Source organism: Piliocolobus tephrosceles, chromosome 4 (genome assembly GCF_002776525.5).
Source record: "Piliocolobus tephrosceles isolate RC106 chromosome 4, ASM277652v3, whole genome shotgun sequence".
NCBI classification, from domain to species: Eukaryota; Metazoa; Chordata; class Mammalia; order Primates; family Cercopithecidae; genus Piliocolobus; species Piliocolobus tephrosceles.
In genome coordinates, this window is record NC_045437.1 from 63,558,589 (window position 1) to 63,580,087 (window position 21,499).

Below are 21,499 nucleotides of genomic sequence, written 5' to 3' on the forward strand. Positions count from 1 at the left end.
AGAAAGAAAGAAAGAAAGAAAGAAAGAAAGAAAGAAAGAAAGAAAGAGAAAGAAAGAAAGAAATCTAAGGCGAGAGAAAGAGTAGTACAGACTTCCACCTTCCTTCCTGCATCCTCCAGGAAAACAGGAGGCAGGACATTTTACCTTGGGGACTGGAAGGAAGGAAGCAGATGTAGAAGAAGACTACAGATGTAGGTGAGTTTGTCAAAGAGACAGGGTACAGGCTGCCAAGGGTTGGGTAGTTTATACTTGTTGCCCTCACTTAGTGTTGTATGTGGTATAGTAATTTTCCAGAGGGACTCTAGTCCTGGTTTATTTTTCTTGTTGAATCCTATCCCAGCAGCTGTAGTGACTCTGAGCTCGTCAAATAGAAGGAATTAAGGGTTTATAGCCAGTAGATTATCCCAGAAGTTTCTCAGGTTCACGGAGACCATGACATGTGGTATGAAGAGGAGCTTGTGCTGTACCAGGGACTGCCCCGCTTAGGGGTTCCCCAAACTATGATTATTGAATCTAATGTTCCACTAGGCAGGTTCAAAGAGAATGGTTCCAGAGCTGGCTTAGAAAGGAAGCTGGGGGGAGGAGTGGCCACTACCATCTCTCTGAACATAGTGATAGAGGCCGAAGGCAGATAAGGGGGGTTCCCAGAGAATCTCCGACCCGCCCCACAAGTGTTTACATCAGATGCTTTTGTGCATATGGGGAAACCTGCCCAGGGTCTTGTCCGCGCATGCCCACAACGGACTGCGGAATCCGTCTGTGCACTGGGAGAATGGGGTGGAGCCATGGGAAGTTCACACCTTGTGCAGGGGGAAGGAGCCTGGATGCTTCAGCTCCTGTGTGGTGGCCTGGTATTCAATCTGTGAGATGGTAGCCTGTTAGTAGGAGCCCATCTCGCTTTGCTGAGAGTTTTTTTCTCTTGTTTCCTTTTTGCCCAATAAATTCCTCTCTCCTCACCCTTCAATGTGTCCGTGTGCCTAATTTTTCTTGGTGACACAAGAACCCGGATTTAGCTGATCTAAGGAGCAAAAATTCTGCATCAATAGGACAAATAATGCTTTACTGAAAGAGTTCCAGACAAGGAGATGATGTTGCAGTAAACAGGGTGTCTGTGGGTTTCCACAAGGGAAAGGGTCACATAATAGCCTCCTGGACAAGATAAAAAAAGGTAGCCTGAATGATGATAGTGGTAATTACGTATATTCATAGAACCCTAAATAAATGACCATATCCAAAGGAGGGGTTGATCCTCTGGATGGTTTCTACTGGTTTACCACAGGGCTCTGATGTAGTCACCATTTTTATTAATAATTAGATAAAGGTATAGAAGGAAGTGTTATCAAATCTGGAGATACTGAAAAGTTAAAAAGTAAAAAGTTAATCATAAGTTTTGGACCAAACAGGATTCTAAATAGGCTGGAATGATAGATAAGACCAACATGAAGAAATTCAATAAGAATAAATAAAACACCTGAACTTAGGTTAAAAATCAACAAACGATAAGATAGTAGAGGTATGTTTTACTAGCAAGTCTTCAGGAGGTAAAAAGTCTTAAAGGTTTAATGAGCCAATAGTTGATTAGAAGTCAAGAATGTGGCTGCTCATGACGGCTCACACCTGTAATCTCAGTACTTTGGGAGGCTGAGGGAGGAGGATCACTTAAGACCAAGAGCTCGAGACCAACTTGGGCAACACTACAAAAACAAATTAAAAATCAGCCAGGCATGGTGGCACATGCCTGCAGTTTCAGCTACTCGAGAGGCTGAGGCAGGAGGATCATCTGAGTCCAAGAGTTCAAGGCTGCAATGAGCTGCGATCACACCACTGCACTCCAGCCTGGGTAACGGAGTGAGACCCTGTCTAAAATTTATAAAAAGGCAATAAATATGAGATGATTACAAAAAGGTGATACAATTTCAGGCTGCATTGATGGAAACTGCAGAATATTTTCTGGACTTTGAGGTAAGAAAACATTTCCTAAGACACAAAAGGCATGAAGCATAAAGATAAAGACAGATAAAATGTAACCATATTAAAATTAAGTGACTGTTCCTCAAAAGTCACCATTAAGAGAGTGAAACGTCATGCCACATAGTGAAAGATGTGTGCCATACATGTAACAAATAAGACTTATAAACAGAATATATAAGGAATGCCTACAAATCAGTTGAAAATTCAGGCAGACCAGCCAATAGAGAAAACATGCAAAAGGCTTAAATCAGCATTTCCAGAAGAAGGAATCCAAAGAGCCAATAAACATATGAAAAGGTGTGTAACTTCATTAAAAGTCAGATCAATGCAAATTGAAGTCACCATTCCATCATGTTCAGACCATGGGATACTACATAGCAATGAAGATTAATAAACTACAGCATTATATAGCATGAATAAGTTTTAAAAGCACAATATTGAGAGATAGAAGCCAAACATTAGAAAACACAAAATGTATGGATTCCCTTTATATGCTCCTCTATTTCTACTGGGCGCTCCTTCAGGATGAAGGAGGAGGGCTCAAAGAAAGAGGGCATATTCTTTTAAACTATGTTCTTCAGTGATGCAGGCTTAAATGGTAAAAAATGAAAGCAAAGAAGATTACCATGAAAATCAGGGCAATAGTTAGCTCTCACGGAGGTCATGAGCAAAGGGCAAGCAGTGGGCTCTGGCATCCTGGAGATGTTCTATTCTTGACTGCAGTGGTTTCCACATGAGCACTGACTTAGTAATTTGTTAAATGCAATATTTATGTTTTGTTCACCGTTCCAAATGTATGTTATACCTCATGATTTTATAAAGGGTCAGAAAAATAAAAAATAAAATGGCCAAACCATAGACTTTCTGGTAGCCACACAGCCAGACACAAACTTGGATATAATGCAGAAGTAAATTTCTCACTCTTTATTGTGTCCCTGCACTCAGAAGGCAAAAATGCCTATTGTAGAACACTCTTCCAAACTAAAAGATCCAGAAGGAAAAATGGAACACCAGGAAGAAAAGTACTTCCTAGTGTCTCTCTTCTATTTTCAATGTAAAAAGTGAAATAATGATTCCAGGTCAACAATAGTTGTCAATGATTCTTTTCCTCTGGACCTCTAATAGGAACATTATTATAACGGCATAACTTACCCAGCTGGTACTATTGACTGTCCTGAATCGAAGTGCATATTTTAAATCAGATGAAACAGGCGCCAACTCAGGCTTTATCCATTCAATCTGAATCATTCGTTTGATGCCCAAAACTGGTTTCACACTGAAAATCTCCGGTGGTTCAGTTTTCGCTGAAAATAAAAATCGTACAACTCTCGTATTTGCAAAAAGATAAGAATTTGCTAATAGCATCCATCCAAAATTGAGAAAAGAAAAAACCTTAGAAAGGAAATGATAGTGCATTGTGGTGTGCTATATGAACAAAGATGGCATTTGCAAGGCAGTACAAAAGGAATGTCGCCCCCCCCCAACCCCAACACCTCTGAAAAAGGAATACCCAGTGAAAAAAGGATGCATTCCTGTGATTTTTCAGCAAATCAGACTCTTATTGATTGGGTCATATGCTATGCCAAGCAGAAAGGAGGTAAAAAGAGACCATAGAACCAGAAAATAGGCTGTCTCTCTTATTTACTCTCACCTCCCCTAGGCCTCTCCTTCCTTGACCTCCAGGATGATGGAATATCCACTATAAACACTATCAAATAACTCTCATTTTCCTTCCACACTGCAAACATTCTAGTCCCAAATTTCTCTCTTTGAAAATATGCATTTTTCAGGCCGGGCGCGGTGGCTCAAGCCTGTAATCCCAGTACTTTGGGAGGCCAAGACGGGCGGATCACGAGGTCAGGAGTTCGAGACCATCCTGGCTAACACGGTGAAACCCCGTCTCTACTAAAAAATACAAAAAGCTAGCCGGGCGAGGTGGCTGGCGCCTGTAAGTCCCAGCTACTCGGGAGGCTGAGGCAGGAGAATGGCGTAAACCCGGGAGGCGGAGCTTGCAGTGAGCTGAGATCCGGCCACTGCACTCCAGCCCGGGCGACAGAGTGAGACTCCGTCTCAAAAAAAAAAAAAAAAAGAAAGAAAATATGCATTTTTCTAGTTATAAAAGTAGCATATGCTCATTATACAACTTTTTTTTAAGTGTAGAAAATACAAAGAAAAACTAAAAATCATCCATTATCCCATCAACCAGAGATAACCCTTATTACCATTTTGGTATATTTCCTTTCAGCTATTTTCTGAATAATTATTTGCATTATCTTTTAAACAACATTGATATTATGCTAAATAAAGCTTTCGTTTTTTTAAGATATGCAATCAGCATGTATCACCTTCTATTAATAATTCTTCAAAACATGATTTTTAAGGTTCATAATATTCTACTTTATGGATTAACATAATTTTTTGACTTATGTTCTATTATTGCACATTCATAGTATTACAGTAGGTAGCTACTCAGGCATGAGCAGGACAGGAGAGGGCTCCCCCTACACACCACCAGGAAAGTCAGGTGACCATCAGGTGATGCGCAGACGGTTGTCACGCTGCCTTGCAAACCTAATAATTGGCTGCAGCCAGCAACAGGGAAAGGCAGTTTCCCAATAAATAAAAACATCTGTAACTAGTGATTGGCAGCTCCAAAATAAGATCTCAAGAATTGGGCCGGACACAGTGGCTCACAATCCCAGCACTGTGGGAGGCTGAGGCAGGCGGATCAAGAAGTCAGGGTTCAAGATCAGTCTGGCCAACACAGTGAAACCCCATCTCTACTAAGAATACAAAAAGTAGCCAGGCGTGGTGGCGGGTGCCTGTAATCCCAGCTACAGGAGGCTGAGGCAGGAAAATCACTTGAACCCAGTAGGTGGAGGTTGCAGTGAGCTGAGATTGCACCACAGCACTCCAGCCTGGGCGACACAGCAAGACTCCATCTCAAAAAAAAAAAGAAACAAAAACTCAGGAATTGGGTGAGTGGGCTCAAGCATGGGCATTAAGAGGCAAAATGGCAGAGTTTAACTGGTATATGAGCTTCTGGGGGCATTCCATTGGAAAAGGGAAGAACGCCTCAGGTGAGCATGCGTATGACTCCAGTAAACACACTGCGCATGCTCACTTCCTAAGTGCTAGCTGGCCAACGTGCAAGCGGGCAGATCACACCGTAAGGGAAGAATCAAGGGAAATGGGACACAAGATGCCAGAAGTAGGCCAGCATAGAAAACCCTAAGTCCAAGGTCCAATGGGGCACCTGACCTCCAAGACGCCCACTTGGCCCTCTTCCAAGTGTTGTTTACCTTCTTTCCATTCCTGCTCTAAAACTTTTTTCTTTTTTTTCTTTTTTTCTTTCTTTTTGAGATGGAGTCTCGCTCTGTCACCCAGGCTGGAGTGCAGTGGTGCGATCTCGGCTCCCTACAAGCTCCACTTCCCAGGTTCACATCATTCTCCTCCCTCAGTCTCCCAAGTAGCTGGGACTACAGGCGCCTGCCACCATGTCTGGCTACTTTTTTGTATTTTCAATAGGGACAAGGTTTTACCATGTCAGCCAGGACGGTCTCGATCTCCTGACCTCACGATCCGCCCATCTTGGCCTCCCAAAGTGCTGGGATTACAGGTGTGAGCCACCACACCCGGCCTCTAAAGCTTTTTAATAAACTTCCACTCCTGCTGTAAAACATGCGTCGGTTTCTTCTTCTGTCCTATGCCCCTCAGTTGAATTCTTTCTTCTGAGGAGGCAAGAACTGAGGTTACTGCAGACCTATTTGGATTTGCTGCAGGTATCTCAGATAACTTCCACCACTAACAATAGTGTTTCTAATTTTTCATTTAAAACTTCTTAAGGACAAAGGCTGGACTTGATCACAGAGTCTAGAATTAACACCTGACATTTAGCAGGTATCAAATATTTGTTAAGCGAATGAGTAAATGGATGATAGTTGAATTTCCCTTTACATCTCTGATGGTTTCCTTAGACCCCTTAGCATTGGCTGACTGTGTAAAAGGGCATGACTGTTTTTAGGGCTGCTGTCACACAGTGCCATTTTGCTTACCAGAAAGGTTATACTAATTTCAGTTTCCATCAACATTGTATGAATACCCATTCACCACACTCTTGCTAGCTAGAATTGAATAGTATTATCTTTTTAGTCTTTGTAATATTGTTTTTTTAATTTTTAAAATTTTTAATTTTTGTGAGTACGTAGTTGGTGTATATATTTATGGAGCATATGAGCTGTTTTATGCAATGTAAAATAATCACATCATGGAGAATGGGGTCTTTGTAATTCTTGAAGAGTTTTGGAAAGCAAAATCCCTACTTAGAGACATGGACTTTAAAACATTAACTGGGTAAAAATATTCAAAAAACTCTTGGTAGCTCTCAAAAAATAATTTGTACTGATTCCTGGACTAAAGGGTGATCATCAATCCGTGTGGCCACTAGTAAGTAGAGCTGTATACAATAAACATATTAAATATTTCCATAAAATTATTGATATGTATTGAGCAATTGATAAGTATTTTTTTAGGTGAATCATTTTGTTGAATCCTTTCAACCACCTAACATTTATTATATCCATTCTACAGAAGATAAAACTGGTATTGGAAAAGGAAAATAACTTTCTAATAAGAAGCCAATCTAAGACTCATTTGTATCCACACCAAAGTTTCTGCCTTTACTCATTACACTAAACTATCTCCAGTCAGAATAAACACAAATACCTAGTGTAGTTCCACTTAACTCTAATACTCTGTCACCAAGAAGAGAGAAAGTATTAGTTACTCCTCTGAATAAAAATGGCTCTCAGAATATCTCATTAAGAACTGATTTATATCAAGTGACATCAGCAAAATGGCAGACTAGGTAGCTCTACGTTCTTATTCTCCCATGAAAAGATTAAAAAAAAAAAAAAAAAAAAAAAAAGACAGGGCCAGGAGTGGTGGCTCATGCCTGTAATCCCAGCACTTTGGGAGGCCAAGGCGGGTGGATCACAATGTCAGGAGAAAAAGACCATCCTGGCCAACATGGTGAAACCCTGTCTCTACTAAAAATACAACAATTAGCCGGGTAAAGTGGTACGTGCCTGTAGTCCCAGCTGCCTGGGAGGCTGAGGCAGGAGAATCACTTGAACCTGGGAAGCAGAGGTTGCAGTGAGCCGAGATTGTGCCACTGCACTCCAGCCTGGGAGATAGAGCAAGACTCTGTCTCAAAAAAAAAAAAAAAAAAAAAAAGGGACAGAAACTGGCTGAACTAAACTTGTAGGAGCTCTGGAAATCAACCCAAGGTTTATAACCATAATAAACACCAAATCAAGACAAAGTCACCTTCAAAATGGCAGGAAAATAGTTTGGTGGCTGTCTTACTTGCCCTTGCCCCACCCTCTGCCTGAAACATCAGTGGTCTTGGTTTGGAGAAAGTGGCATCTCTGCTCTTATTTCCCTTCTACCAACTGGAAAGATCAGAGAATACTTATTTACATTCCAGCCTGTTGGAAGGCAGACTAAACGACTGGTCTCTGTTTTGCCTAACTTTAATCTTAGGCAGGAAAAGAGCCGGGCAGTGCTCATAAAAGCTACAGGGAGACTACAGATTCATGGAAGCCTGGGGCAAGAGATTATGTAAGGAGACATACAATAAATTATATAAAATCATAAGAAGAAACTGGGTAAGACTCTTTGGGAAATTAAGACATTCGAAAGCAGCTATGGCCAGGCACAACATCTCACACCTGTAATCCCAACACTTTGAAAGGCCGAGGCAAGCAGATCACTTGAGCTCAGGAGTTTGAAATTGGCCTGGGCAACACGGTGAAATCTATAAAAAAATATAAAAATTAGCTGGGTGTGGTGTGTACCTTAGTCCCAGTTACTTGGGAGGCTGAGGTGGGAGAATGGCTTGAGGCCAGGAAGGAGAGGTTGCAATGAGCTATGATGACATCACTGAACTCCAGCCTGGGCAACAGAGCCAGACCCTGTCTCAAAAAACAAAGAAAAAAAGCAGCTGTGTGTATACATAGTGTAACTGAGAAAGCACCATCCAGACCTAGGCAAGAAGTATACTCAGAAAAGAACTGAGAAGACTTTAAGTTTTCACCTTGGGCTAATCCCTAGGCTCAGAGGAAGCCCAACAAATCTATGAAGAACAGCCCCAGAACAGAGTCAGTCTGCAAAGACTTGGAGAGGTAGCTGTTTTTTCCAATGCCCAATTTTTAACAACAACAAAAATTGCAAGGCATACAAAGAAACAGGAAAACATGGCCCGTTTAAGTAAACAAAATAAATCCACAGAAACTGTCCTTGAGGAAGCCCAGCAATCAGAATTTCTAGACCAAGACCCTAAAATGAACATCTTAAATATGTTCAAAGAGCTAAAGTTAAACATGGACAAAGAACTAAAGGAAATCAGGAAAATGACACATGAACAAAATGAGAATATCAACAAAGATACAGAAATTTTTTTTAAAAAGAAGCAAACAAAAACTCTGAAGTTGAAAATCACAATACCTGAAATATAAATTCACTACAGGGATTCAGCAGTAAATTTAAGCAGGCATAAGAAACAATCAGTAAAGGTGAAGATAGAACAACTGAAAGTATTGAGTCTCAGGAACAGAAAGAAAAAAGAATAAGGAAAAATAAACAGAGTCTAAGGGACCTGTGGAACAGGATCAAGCCAATCAATAAACACATTTTGGGAGTTTCTGAAAGAGAAGAGAGAGAGGAAGTGGTGGAGAGATTATTTGAAGAAATACTAGCTAAAAAGTCCCCAGATTCGATGAAATACACAAATCTACAAATCCAAGAATCCCAGTGAATACTAAGTAGGATAAACCCAAAGAGACCCACACTAAGACACATTACAACCAAATCCCAGAAAGAGAAAGTCAGTCTCTTGGAAGCAGCAAGAGAGATACAACTCATTACATACAATGGATCTTCAATAATATTATCAACTAATTTCTCAGCAAAAACCTTAGAGCCCAGAAGGCAGTGGGCTAATACGTTTAAAGTGCTGAAAGAGAAAAAGAATTGTCAAATGAGAATTATATACCTGGCAAAACTGTTCTTCAAAAATGAGGGAGAAATTAAGACATTCCAAGATAAATAAAAGTTGAGAGAGTTCATTACCAATAGGCCTGCCTTATAAGGGATGCTAAAAGGAGTCTTTCAGGTTGAAATGAAAGGACACTAGACATTGACTTGGAATCAGATGAAGATATAAAGATCTCTAGTATAAATACGTGAGCAAATATAAAAGCTAGTATTATTGTAATTATGGTTTATAATTCCTCTTTTAATTTTCCAAAGAATTTAAAAGATTAATGCATAAAAAACAATTGCAGCTTTATGGTATACAATGGATACAGATATAATTTGTGACATCAATGACATAAAGTGGAGGTGGGGAATGAAGCTGTGTAGCAGTAGAGTTCTATATACAATTGAAGTTAAGTTAATATCATTTCAAATTAGATTGTTATAACTTTAGATGCTATTTGTAGTCCCCATGGTACTCTCAAAGAAAGTATCTATAGAAAATCCTCAAAAGGAAGTCAAACCATGTCACCATAAAAAATCAACTAAACACAAAAGAAAACAATAATGAAAAAAATGAGGGATAAAAAAACTATAAAATATAAAAAAAACTTTTTAAATGTCAAAAGTAAGTCCTTCCTTATCAACAATTACTTTAAATGTAAATAGGTTAAACTCTCTAGCCCAAATACACGGATTAGCAAATAATTAAAAAAAAAAAATCCAACTGTCTGGGCACAAAGGCTCATGCTGGTAATCCCAACATTTTGGGAGGCCAAAGCAGAGGGTTCATTTGAGGCCAGGGGTTCAAGACTAGCCTGGGTAACATAGCAAGTTTCTATAAAAAATAAGATAAAATTTTTAAATGTAAAAAAAAGATCTAACTATATGCTATCTACAAAGACTAACTTTAGATCTGAAAATACAAACAGATTGAAAGTGAAGGGATGAAAAAAGATGTTCCATGCAAATAGTAACCAAAAGAGAGCAGGGTGGGCATACTAAAATCAGACAGAATAGATTTTAAGTCAAAAACTGATGCATATCAAACATAGCAAAAGTTTATTCATTTAGGTACCACTAATTATAATAATTTGTGTCAGAGACTGGACCAAAGTAAACCCTGGCATTATCTGTGAAAAAAGGTTTAAGCAAATTACCACTGTAAACTGGGGGTAGGGGGGACATATTTCAATTAGAAATCAATATATATATAGATAGATAGATGGAATCTCACTCTGTCACCAGGCTGGAGTGCAGTGGCGTGATCTTGGCTCACTGGAACCTCTGCCTCCTGAGTAGCTGGGACTACAGGTGCACACCATCAGGCCCAGCTAATTTTTGTATTATTAGTATAGATGGCCTTTCACCATGTTGGCCAGGATGGTCTCAATCTCTTGACCTCATGATTTGCCCACCTTGGCCTCCTAAAGTGCTGGGATTACAGGCATGAGCCACTGCACCCGGCCCAAAATATTTTCAATCGCTCTTAAAAGCACTGTCATAGTTCTATCCACTTGAATTTAAATTAGAAAAGTTCTAGTGAAAGTAATGGCAAAAACCACAATTACTTTTGTACTAACCTAAAAATTATAAAATTATTATGCTTATTATTTTGATATTATATGCTTTTATTAAAGGATTCCAAAAAAAAAAAAAAAATCTTAGTACTTAGCAACACTTTGCCAGGTCCTAGAAACATATGATAAAAACAGAGTTTCTTCAGAGGTTAATTTTATAATTCCAGTATTGTATCAATTTAGGCCAAAATTCCTCCTCAAAGTTTTAAGCAGTACCAATTACAGAATATTTAAATAGATACTAAATCTGGTTGAAAGAGGGACTAGAAAGTTTGTTTTGTTTTGTGTTTTCTTTGTAACTGAATTTGTTTTTTAATATTTTAATTGCTAAAGTAATAATACACTTATTTTAAGAAAGTGAAAATAATAATAATAATGAAGGTTTTTGAGAGAAAGTAAATAATCTTGTCCCTTTCCAGGCCCATCACTGTGAATTAACAACAATGTTTACAGTGTGGAGTGTCTTCCAAAGGGAGTTCTTAAAAAAAAGTTTTATAAAGAAACCAAGTCAAAAACTACCCACAAAGAAAGCCCAGCCATAAATGGCTTCACTGAGGAAATCTATGACAGATTTGAAAATAATTAACACTAATCTTTCACAGACTTTTCCAAAAAATAGAAGATGAGGAAATACTTACCAGCTCATTCTATGAGGCCAATATTACCCTGATACCAAAAACAAAGATATCACAAGAAAGTTACACACCATATCCATGTTGAATATAGAAGCAAAAATCCTCAACAAAAAACTAGGAATCCAAATTCAACAATATATAAAAAGAATTATACACCACAACCAAGTGGTACTTATTACAGAAATACAAGGTTTGTTTAACTTATGAAAATCATTCAATGTAAGACACCATTTTAATAAAAGACAAAACCAAATGACCATCCCACCAGATAAAGAAAAGGCATATGACAAGATCCCACACCCATTCACGATAAGGAAACACTCAACAAACTATGAATGGAAATTTTCTCAATGCAATGGGTATCTACAAAACCCACAGCTAACATCAAACTTAAATGATGAAAGACCAGATGCTTTCCCCCTAAGATCAGGAACAAGAAAAGGATGTCTGCTTTCAACACTTTTATTCAATGCTATACTAAAAGTTCTAGACAAAGCAACTAGACAAGAAAAATAAAATGTATCCAGATCACAAAGGAAAAAATAAAATTATGTTTGCAGATGACATTACCTTGTATACAGACAATCCTAAGGAATCCACCTGAAAAACCTTTTAGAACCAATAAACAAGTTCAACATCCAATTACCAAATCAATACATAAAAATCAATTGTATTTATATACACTTAACAATGAACAATCTGAAAATAAATTAAGAAAGCAATTCCATTTACAATAGCATTTAAAGGAATACAATACTTTGGAATAAATTGAACCAAAGAAGTGTACGGCTTCTACACTGAAAACTGTAATAAATTAATGAAAGAAACTGAAGGCAGCCTAAATAAATGGAAAGATATCCCATGTTCATGGATTGGAAGATTGTATATTCTCAAGATTACAGTATCCATATTGAAATTGCAGCTGCCTTCTCTGCAGAAATTGACAGGCTAATACTAAAATTTGTATGGAAATGCAAGGGACCCAACAGCTAAAATAATCTTGAAAAAGAACACAGTTGGAGGACCCACTTTCCCAATTTCAAAATTTATCATAAGGCTACAGTAATCAAGACAGTATGCTACTGGCCTAATGACAAAAATATAGGTCAATGGAATAAAATTGAGAACCCTGAAAAATACCTTACATTTATGGTGAATGAATTGATTTTTACAAGGGTGCCAAGACAATTCAACAACATGGTGGGGGGTGTGTGGGGACAGAAGTCATCTTTTCAACAAATGGTTCCGGGATAACTGGATATCCACATGCAAAAGAATAAAGTTAGACCCCTATTTAACACCATATACAAAAATTAACTCAAAATGGATCAACAATTCAAATGTAGGAACTAAGACTTCAAAACTCTTAGAAAAAAACTACAGCAGTAAATCTTTCTGACCTCAGGTTAGGCAATGGTTTCTTAGATATGACACCTAAAGTACAAATAGTCAAAGAAAAAAATATACATTTTTGACTTCATATAAATATTTTTCTACCTTAACCATGTAAAAAGTAAAAGAAAACCCACAAACAGGGAAGAAATATTTGCAAATCACATATCTGATAAGGAACTTGTGCCAAGAATATATTAAGAATTATTAAAATTCAACAATAAAGACGACTCAATTATAAGTAGGCAAAGGATTTGAATAAACATTTCTCCAGAGAATATATACAAATGGCCAATAAACACATGAAAAATGTTCAACATCATTGGACATTGGATAAATACAAATCAGAACCATAACAAGGTATCACTTCACACCTACTAGGATGGCTATAATTATAAAAAGATGGACAATAACAAGTGTTGGTGAGGGTATGCAGAAATCATAACCTTTATGAATTGCCAGTGGGAATGTTAAATGGTACAGCCACTTTGATAAAGTTTAGCAGTTCTACCAAAAGTTGAACATTGAGTTACCATGTGACTCAGCAATTTCACTAGGTATATATCTAAGATAATTGAAACATGTCCACACAAAAAACTGTACACAAATATTCACAGCAACATTATTCATAATAATCAAAAGGTAACAACAAGCCAAATGTCCATGAACTGATGTACAGGTAAACAAAATGTGGTATATCCATCCAGTGGAATATTATTTAGCTATAAAAAGAAATAAAGCACTAATACATATTGCAACATTGATGAACCTTGAAAACATTATGCTAAGTGAAAGAAATTAGATACAAAAGACCACATATTTTATCATTATATTTTTACAAAATGTATAGGCAAATCCATACAGGCAGAAAATAGATTAGTGGTTGCCAGGGAATGAAGGAAAGAGAAAACAAAGGATTGGGGACTCACTGCTAATGGGTATGAATTTTCTTTTGAGGGCAATAAAAATGTTCTGGAATTAGTGGTGACATTTGTACAACTTTGTGAATACAATAAAAACCACTGAACTATACACTTTAAAAAGGTGAAATTTACATGACATGAATTATATCTCAATACAGTTATAATTTTAAAAGTGGTGAAAATGAGTCTTTGGAAAATATTTTTTTAAAGTCAGAAGTAGTGAGGCATTTTAAAAACTAATAATTTTATGCTCTTTTCCTTTATGAGCAAGGACATTGGCAGGGTGGGGTGGTGGGGAGAGACCTTTTTCTTTCTTTGAGTGCAATTACAAACTACAAGAGGAAACCAGTGGCCCACAAAATAGCTCTCGTTTCTCATTCCTCTTTTCTCATTTGGTGAATCCCTCCCTCCCTCCCTTCCTTCCTTTCCTCCCTCCCTCCCACCCCCACTTCCTTTCTTCTTTAATTAGAAGATGAATTTTCTGTATACCCACAACACGTATTATATCCTTGAACTCGATGAGCCTACTTTTGAGTTCACAGATACCTCTTTAACAAAGAAGAAGGAGGTAAACATTTAATAAAGAGTATATAAGAATATCAAATAACACTTACCTATGTCCTCTAATCTCCAATATGTCATATCAGATTTAATTACACCATCTCCATTTTTAGCTTCCACTTCAATGGTATAATTATCTGGGATCGTTATTCTTGGAAGGAAAAAAGAGCACGAAGCACGATTTTCACTTGTAGAACTATTGGTTGTACAATTATCATGTTTTTTTCCAAAAGCGCTTTGAAGGAAAAAGTTATTCAATATGAGTTTAGTACAATGGTTTGGAAACATAGCCATATTTAATGTATTAAGCAGTGTTTGTTAGTTTTTCTCTGGGTTTCTCTTGAGAACTGTATAGTCCAGGATATTTGGTTATCCTCTTTCCAACTTCCTTCCTCACCTCCAAGGAAAGGTAAAGGTTACCTGCTTTCTGCCACCTGAGATGCTTTAGGAGCCATGAAAACCTCTTTGGATCCCTGTAAGTCATGAAAAGCTACAGTTGCAGTGTATGTCCTATTGGCAACAAATCATGAGTAGGTTCCTGAAAAAGCCAGATTCTAGCCTTAAAAATTTATTCTTTTACATATGTATGTAAAAAATATATTTATATATATAAGGATTTGTTAAATACATTACAGTAGATACATAAATAGAATTTAAAATGATGGTTTTTAACATACTATATTTATTGATATGGAAAGATGCATCTACTGCTGGTGAAAAAAAGTAGGATGCATATCATGTATAGAATGATGACAGTTACATAAACATAAAGATATTTACATAACTATTTGTAGAGATATCTAGAGAGATCATCAAAATGTTCAAGTTGTTACCTTTGGTGGTGGGATTCTGGATAACTTTTTACATTCTTTATAATTTTTCAGGTTGAATTTTTGAACATTAGTATATATTGTTTTCAGAAAAAATTTTAAAACAGATAGATTGATGATAGATTAGATATATACTATCAAGCTGTAACTTAATGAAAACAAATACACATATTAGTGGGAATCAGATGGGTGGTTCTAGCTATAGTCCACATGGTTCTGGGGATTGTGGAGGAGATAAAGCAGGCTGAGAACAGAAAAGAAGGCCCACCTTGCAAGGTACCAGTGTTTGTTGGTGTGCAGGAAGACATATACACATAGAATACATACAGGAAGACACAGTCACATAGAATCATGGAATTTTGAAACTAGAAAGGACCTCAAGAGTGGTTGATGGTTATTTTACAGCACAAAAATGGCCTCCAGGGCAATGTGTCATGGTTATAAGCACAGGTTCTAGAATCAGACCAGGTTTGAATCATGGCTTTGCCCCTATTAACTGTGTGACTTGGGCAAGTTCTTTAACCTCTCTGTGCCTTAGTTTTCTCATCTGTAAAATGAAGACAGTAATATATCTATAGCATAGGGTTATGAGGATGAAATGAGCTAATACACATAAGGCACTTTTAAAATGTCCAGCACAGAGTCAATACATGTGAGCTGTTACTACTGTTATTGTAGTTGAATGTTTCTGCATTTATTCATGCTGTGACCTTTGAGAAATGACCTTTCTCTCCTTTTTCACACCTCTAGACCTCCTTTGAGCCTCAGTTCAAAAATCACTATCTCCATGAAGGCATCCCCAACTCCTCCTTTTTTCCCCAGGAAAAATTATTTCCTATTGTTTCTGGACATCAGAAGGTTTTTGGCTTATTCCATGACCCACTGAAAAGTGCTCCCAGGTAGGCCATCCACAGGGAAACCCTTCCACTTTGCTTGGAAGAGATCCTCTTGGTGATAAACTCACAAAAATGCAAGCAGTCTAGGAGTTCTGGAGAGCCTAGCTGGCCTGAGGCCATCAAGGGGAGCTGTGTATAGGCCTGGGGACGCCCAGGCGTTTTCTATTTCTCCATGTCCAACTGGTGATAATAATGACAACCCAAAGGGAAAGATGGAGGAAGAGGGGAAATGTTTCTATAAGACAGAAAAATAGGAGTAAACCTATAAAGGTGCCCAGATTCTCATTCTACTAGCAATTGATATTCAACACTGGGACTAGAACTGACAAATCTGGAAGAAAAGTCATTTGGATCATGGGTTATTAGGCCTCTATCATCCTTATTTTCTAAAACAGGGATGAGCAAATGACAGCCTGTAGGTCAAATATAGCCCATCTTTTGCTCTTGCACAGCCTGTAGGCTTAAGACTATTTACATGTTGTTAATGGTTGAAAAATAAATAAAACGAAGAAAAATACTTTGGGGCATGTGAAAATTACATAAAATTCATATTTCAGTGTCCATGGATAAAGTTTTATTGGAAAGCAGCCATGCCTATTGGTTTATATATTGCCTATAGTTGTATGAGTGCTATAGCAGTAGTGTTGAAAAGTTCTGACAGAGACCGATATCCTTCTGAATATTACTATATTTACCATCTGGCCCTTTACAGGAAAAGTTTGCTGACTCCTATTTTAAAGCATCTCTCTGACATAGGTGCTCATAGCTGTATCAGTGCTGCAGAGAATACTGCTTGTTTTTTTTTTTTCATTTTTTCCACTGAAAACATAAAGTGGACTTCCCTTGCAACATGAGATTTTGCTTAAAAACAAAGAATTTGGAATCACAGACTAAAGATCATCTTACAATGCTTCCCAACATGGACCCCCTTATTCATTATTCACAAGAAGGAAGTAATGAGCTATGTTAAAAAGTTTTGTTAAAAAGGACAGGCACGGTGGCTCATGCCTGTAATCCCAGCACTTTTGGGGGCTGAGGTGGGCAGATCACTTGAAGTCAGGAGTTCAAGACCAGCCTGGCCAACGTGGTGAAACCCCGTCTCTACTAAAAATACAAATGCTAGCCAGGTATGGTGGTGTGCACCTGTAATTCCAGCTACTTGGGAGGCTGAGGCAGGAGAATCACTTGAACCTGGGAGATGGAGGTTGCAGTGAGCTGAGATCATGCCACTGCACTCTAGCCTGGGTGACAGAGTGAGATTGTCTCAAAAAAAGAAAAAAAAATTTTTTTAACCTGCAAATATTTACTTAAAACATCTAACTTTTGGCTAGAATTATAATTAAAAATTATAAAATTTTCATTCTACAGAATTGGAATAAAGAGGGATGCTTGAGGTAGTAAAACAAAAAATTGGGGAATCATTGTCCTGTGGAACACTGTTTGACAGAGGTCACACAGCAAATCAGTGGCAGACCATGGTCAATTGCCTCTTAGTTCTGGGTTTACAACCCTACTTACTATATCTGGATCCAGAAAGAATGAACAGTTTTATAACACATTCCGGGAAGAGGCAGGGTATAGTTGGGTGTAGTAAATAAACAGATTTTTCCACCGTGACTGATCTCAGCCAATGGGGAATCCAGGAGGAGGTCACCACTGGCTATGCCACCCCTCCCTCTGCAACTCCAGATCCTGTCCACAAGCCACTGGATGCACACAGAGATCACCCAGAAGCTGTCACTGAGGAAACTTTTTGCTTCATCTGGGATGTGAATCATGAATGAATCAGAAGCCTCTGCCTCCCCCATGCCCCAACCGATAAAACACAAGCTTCTGTACTTACTAAGTTCTCTTAGCTGTGTACTGGGTATAACTGGTTTCCTTTCCTGGACTCCAAGTGCAGGTTAAATTTTTCCTATAGTAGTAGACACAGGAAATGTTCTCAGGCTTAGCTGGCAGAGCTAAATAAATTAAAAACACACACACACAGACATAAAAATTTCAGTATACAATAAATATTGCCAGCATTGAACATTTTTAATGAAAAATATGCTGATCAAAAGCTAGATTTTTTTGGTTAGTGGCTAGGTGTAATGGGTTCTTCCAATTAGTTTCAATGGAAAGAATCTAACTTCATCTCTTTAATTATTCCCTTTGAAGAGCTAGATTTCTACTTTTTTAAGAAATCCTTTTTTATATTCTTACTTAAAAGTAACATTGGAGAAGCAAGCATTTTTAAAACACCAAGAAATACATACACAGTATTTGTGATATACTCAGTAAAGCATCAAATGGTAGAATCACTCTGGATAACCCATGGGTAACAGATGATGTGGGCATAAGCAAGAATATGACCATGCCACACTTCAACCATGTGTATCAACAATTTTCTTTTCCAGAAGACTGTACAGTAGAGAAATTTATGAAATATCTTCAACTGTATCTTCATATCTTAGAAATCTTGCTCCTGAGAGCTCCCCACTTCATAGCATCCACACTTTCATAGGGAAGCCAGATACTACCATCTAGAACAGGGACCTAGACCTTTAAGGGTCCATGGGTAGAATTCAGGGGTCCATGAACTTAAATGGGGAAAATTTACATTTTTAATTTTCACTAACCTACTGTTGAAATTTAGAATTTCCTTCCATCATAAGTGTAATCAGCAAACCACAGTAATAGCATCATTGCCTGTGACTTTGTCACCATTATAAATCACAAATATTTTCATATCATATTTTGGTTGCTGCAGGTATCTTAAAATATTTATATGGTTTGGTTGTGTCCCCACCCAAATCTCAACTCGAATTGTATCTCCTAGAATTCCCATGTGTTGTGGGAGGACCCAGGGGAAGGTAATTGAATAATGGAAGCTGGTTTTTCCTGTGCTATTCTCATTATAGTGAATAAGTCTCATGAGATCTGATGGGTTTATCACGGGTTTACGCTTTTACTTCTTTCTCATTTTCTCTTGCTGCTGCCATGTAAGAAGTGCCTTTTGCCTCCTGCCATGATTCTGAGGCCTCCCCAGCCATATGGAACTGTAAGTCTAATTAAACCTCTTTTTCTTCCTAGTTTCGGGTATGTCTTTATCAGCAGTGTGAAAACGGACTAATACAATTTGAAAAAATTATCACTATTTCTGAATTAAGGTAATTATTAATATTAGACATAAATTAAGGCAATTATTAGGTCTTGTTATTTAATGTGTTAATGAAGACCACATATTACCAGATCACAAATTTGTTTCTTTAATATTTTGATGATTTCATTTCAGTATATTTTGGTATCTTTGTAATGCTATTTATTTTATTTGTGCATTTACAAACATTATTTTGAGAATCAGCCCATAGACTTCACTAGATGACCAAGGGGTTGATCATAAACACACACACACATACACACATGCACAACTAAGAACTAAGAGCAATTTTAGACTAAGGACCATGTTCAGCTCTGAGGCTTATACTCAATTTTAAGCAGGCATTTTTGAGAGAGGAGGGCAACTTCTTAAATCACATATCAAAGGAAGCTCTAGTGCTTCCTAGGAAGGAAGTCTCTACCAGACAAGAAGTAGGAAAAAGCTGATCACTTCTAACAAGTGAATATGGGGGCAGGGATGGGGAGGGAATGAAAGGAAGGTAAAGGAAAGAATTCTGATGTCAGTGTTCTTGATAGAGCGGTATAAACAAGTGGATGGGTTCCATGCACCAAGGTCATCTAGCTGGTAGCCTATTTCACCAGGTACAGCAAGCCTGGGGAAGATTGCCAGGCTGTAGTCTAGTAGGATTCCTCAACTGCTGGGCAAAGTATGGGTCCTTGGCCTGTTAGGAACTGGGCCACACAGCAGGAGGTGAACAACAGTTGAGCGAGCATTATCACCTGAGCTCCCCGCCCCCACCCCCACCCCCACCTCAGAACAGCAGCAGCATTAGATTCTTATAGGAGCTGAACCCTACTGTGAACTGTGCATGCGAGGGATCTAGGTTGCTCGCTCCTTATGAGAATCTAACGAATGCCTGATGATATGAGGTAGAACAGTTTCATCCCAAAACCATTCCCTGACTCCCAACCCCACCCCCTGTCCATGGAAAAATTGTCCTCCATGAAACTGGTCCCTGGTGCCAAAAAGGCTAGGAACCACTAGTCTAGGGGAAGTCTCATGTTCCACTAAGCACCAACTCTATGGTGGCATGGAAGTCCTAACAATGTGCTGGCAGAGGGTGGCCTGGTGCAACTCTTCACGTGAGCTCCATACAGGTGAATGTAGCACACAGGGATCCAGAAATTTCCCTGTGCCCTCAGAGTGGGGGGGGCCAGGATACAGCTGTGAGACTGGACCAGGCCTGGGATGAGGATGAAGCAGCTTCCATCCACAGAGGAACTTCAGGACCATGGGCAAACAACTGGAGCATAAGCTACGGCTCAAAGCACAGCCAAAGCCAGCTGTCCCATGGCAGATGGCAGAGGGGGATCAGACCACACCAGACAGTTCAGGAAAGACAGAGGGCAACACAAGACTTCTTCCCACGCACCCAAGACTGCAGTCACATAAGCCTCGCTCATATATTCAGACACCATCTTAAAGAGGAGCAGAGAGCAAGACAGGAACCCCAAAGAGACTGAGTTAGCCAAAGACATCTTAAACCAGAAGAAATGACACAATGTTAACAAATTTAAGTGCTACCCACACCCTCCTCTTTCTCACCCTTGCCTGACTTTCCAGTAGTAAGGGGACTTTAGAAATTGATTTGTTTGATCATAGAAAATACGGATGTTCCATTTCTCTGCATATGTGAATAATATTATATATATTTCAACTCTGTCAGAGGTATTACCCTATAACAAGAAGGTGGTGTAAAGGGGTTCCAGAATGGGTGACATTCATTGTTTTGTTTAGGTTTGGGATTTTAAAAGGGCTGTAAATGTGTGTGTTTGTATATACACTCATGTATTTGGTCTATGAACTGAGCATTGTTTACATGGGTAAAGGAGCCACTGAGAATGACAAATGAGGGTGAGGGAGAGCTAAATGGCTTCCTGTTGTGTCAACATTTCTAGCTCTCTCCAGAGAAGCTGCCTTCCTCCTAGTCCTGCACATGAGCCCGGCACCCACAGCACCCATCCAACAAGCAGTTTAAAGGCTTTCTATCTTTGCTACTTGCACGCTAAAAACCATGACAAAGCCAGTGATCTCCAGATCCAAATGCTTAAAAGGACCAAAGTTAACTGGACCTGAATCAAATAATACTGCATGTTACATAGAGATTGAAAGCTACACCATTAACACATTTCTCAAAAAGCCCATGCAGCTTGGAACACTCCCTGGGGATTTTTGGGGTCAACAAGCAGAATGTTAACAGACCCCATGCCTCCCAACCGTCAGGAGGAAGTGCAAAGTCCTACAAGAGGTGAATCAAGGGTTAGCTCGCAACACCCAGGAGGAATAACTCACACACTGTCCCACTCACTCCCTGTCTCCATGGCTCAGAGATAAGGGCAGTGCGTGCACAGTGCATGTGTGTGTATGGGGGGGTGTGTAGTGTGTGGTGTGTATGTGATGTGTATAATGTGTGTGATGTGTGTGTAGTATGTGTGCATAGTATAAGTGTGAATGGTGTGTGTAGTGTGTGTGTGGTATGTGTGTAGTGTGTATGTGGTGTGTGTGTGTAG

General features: G+C 38.6%; 1 protein-coding gene across 2 annotated transcripts in view; it reads right to left on the reverse strand.

Moving 5' to 3' along the window:
* IL31RA (interleukin 31 receptor A) overlaps nucleotides 1-21,499 on the reverse strand; it is a 59,643-nt gene that overhangs the window by 33,574 nt on the left and 4,570 nt on the right. For both annotated transcript variants that reach the window (XM_026452357.1, XM_026452145.1), the window contains exons 2-4: nucleotides 17,670-17,787; nucleotides 14,154-14,335; nucleotides 3,124-3,275 (exon numbers count right to left, since the gene is read on the reverse strand). In XM_026452357.1, the coding sequence (XP_026308142.1) occupies nucleotides 3,124-3,275; nucleotides 14,154-14,335; nucleotides 17,670-17,787 (452 nt within the window). The remainder of the gene's footprint in view (nucleotides 1-3,123; nucleotides 3,276-14,153; nucleotides 14,336-17,669; nucleotides 17,788-21,499) is intronic.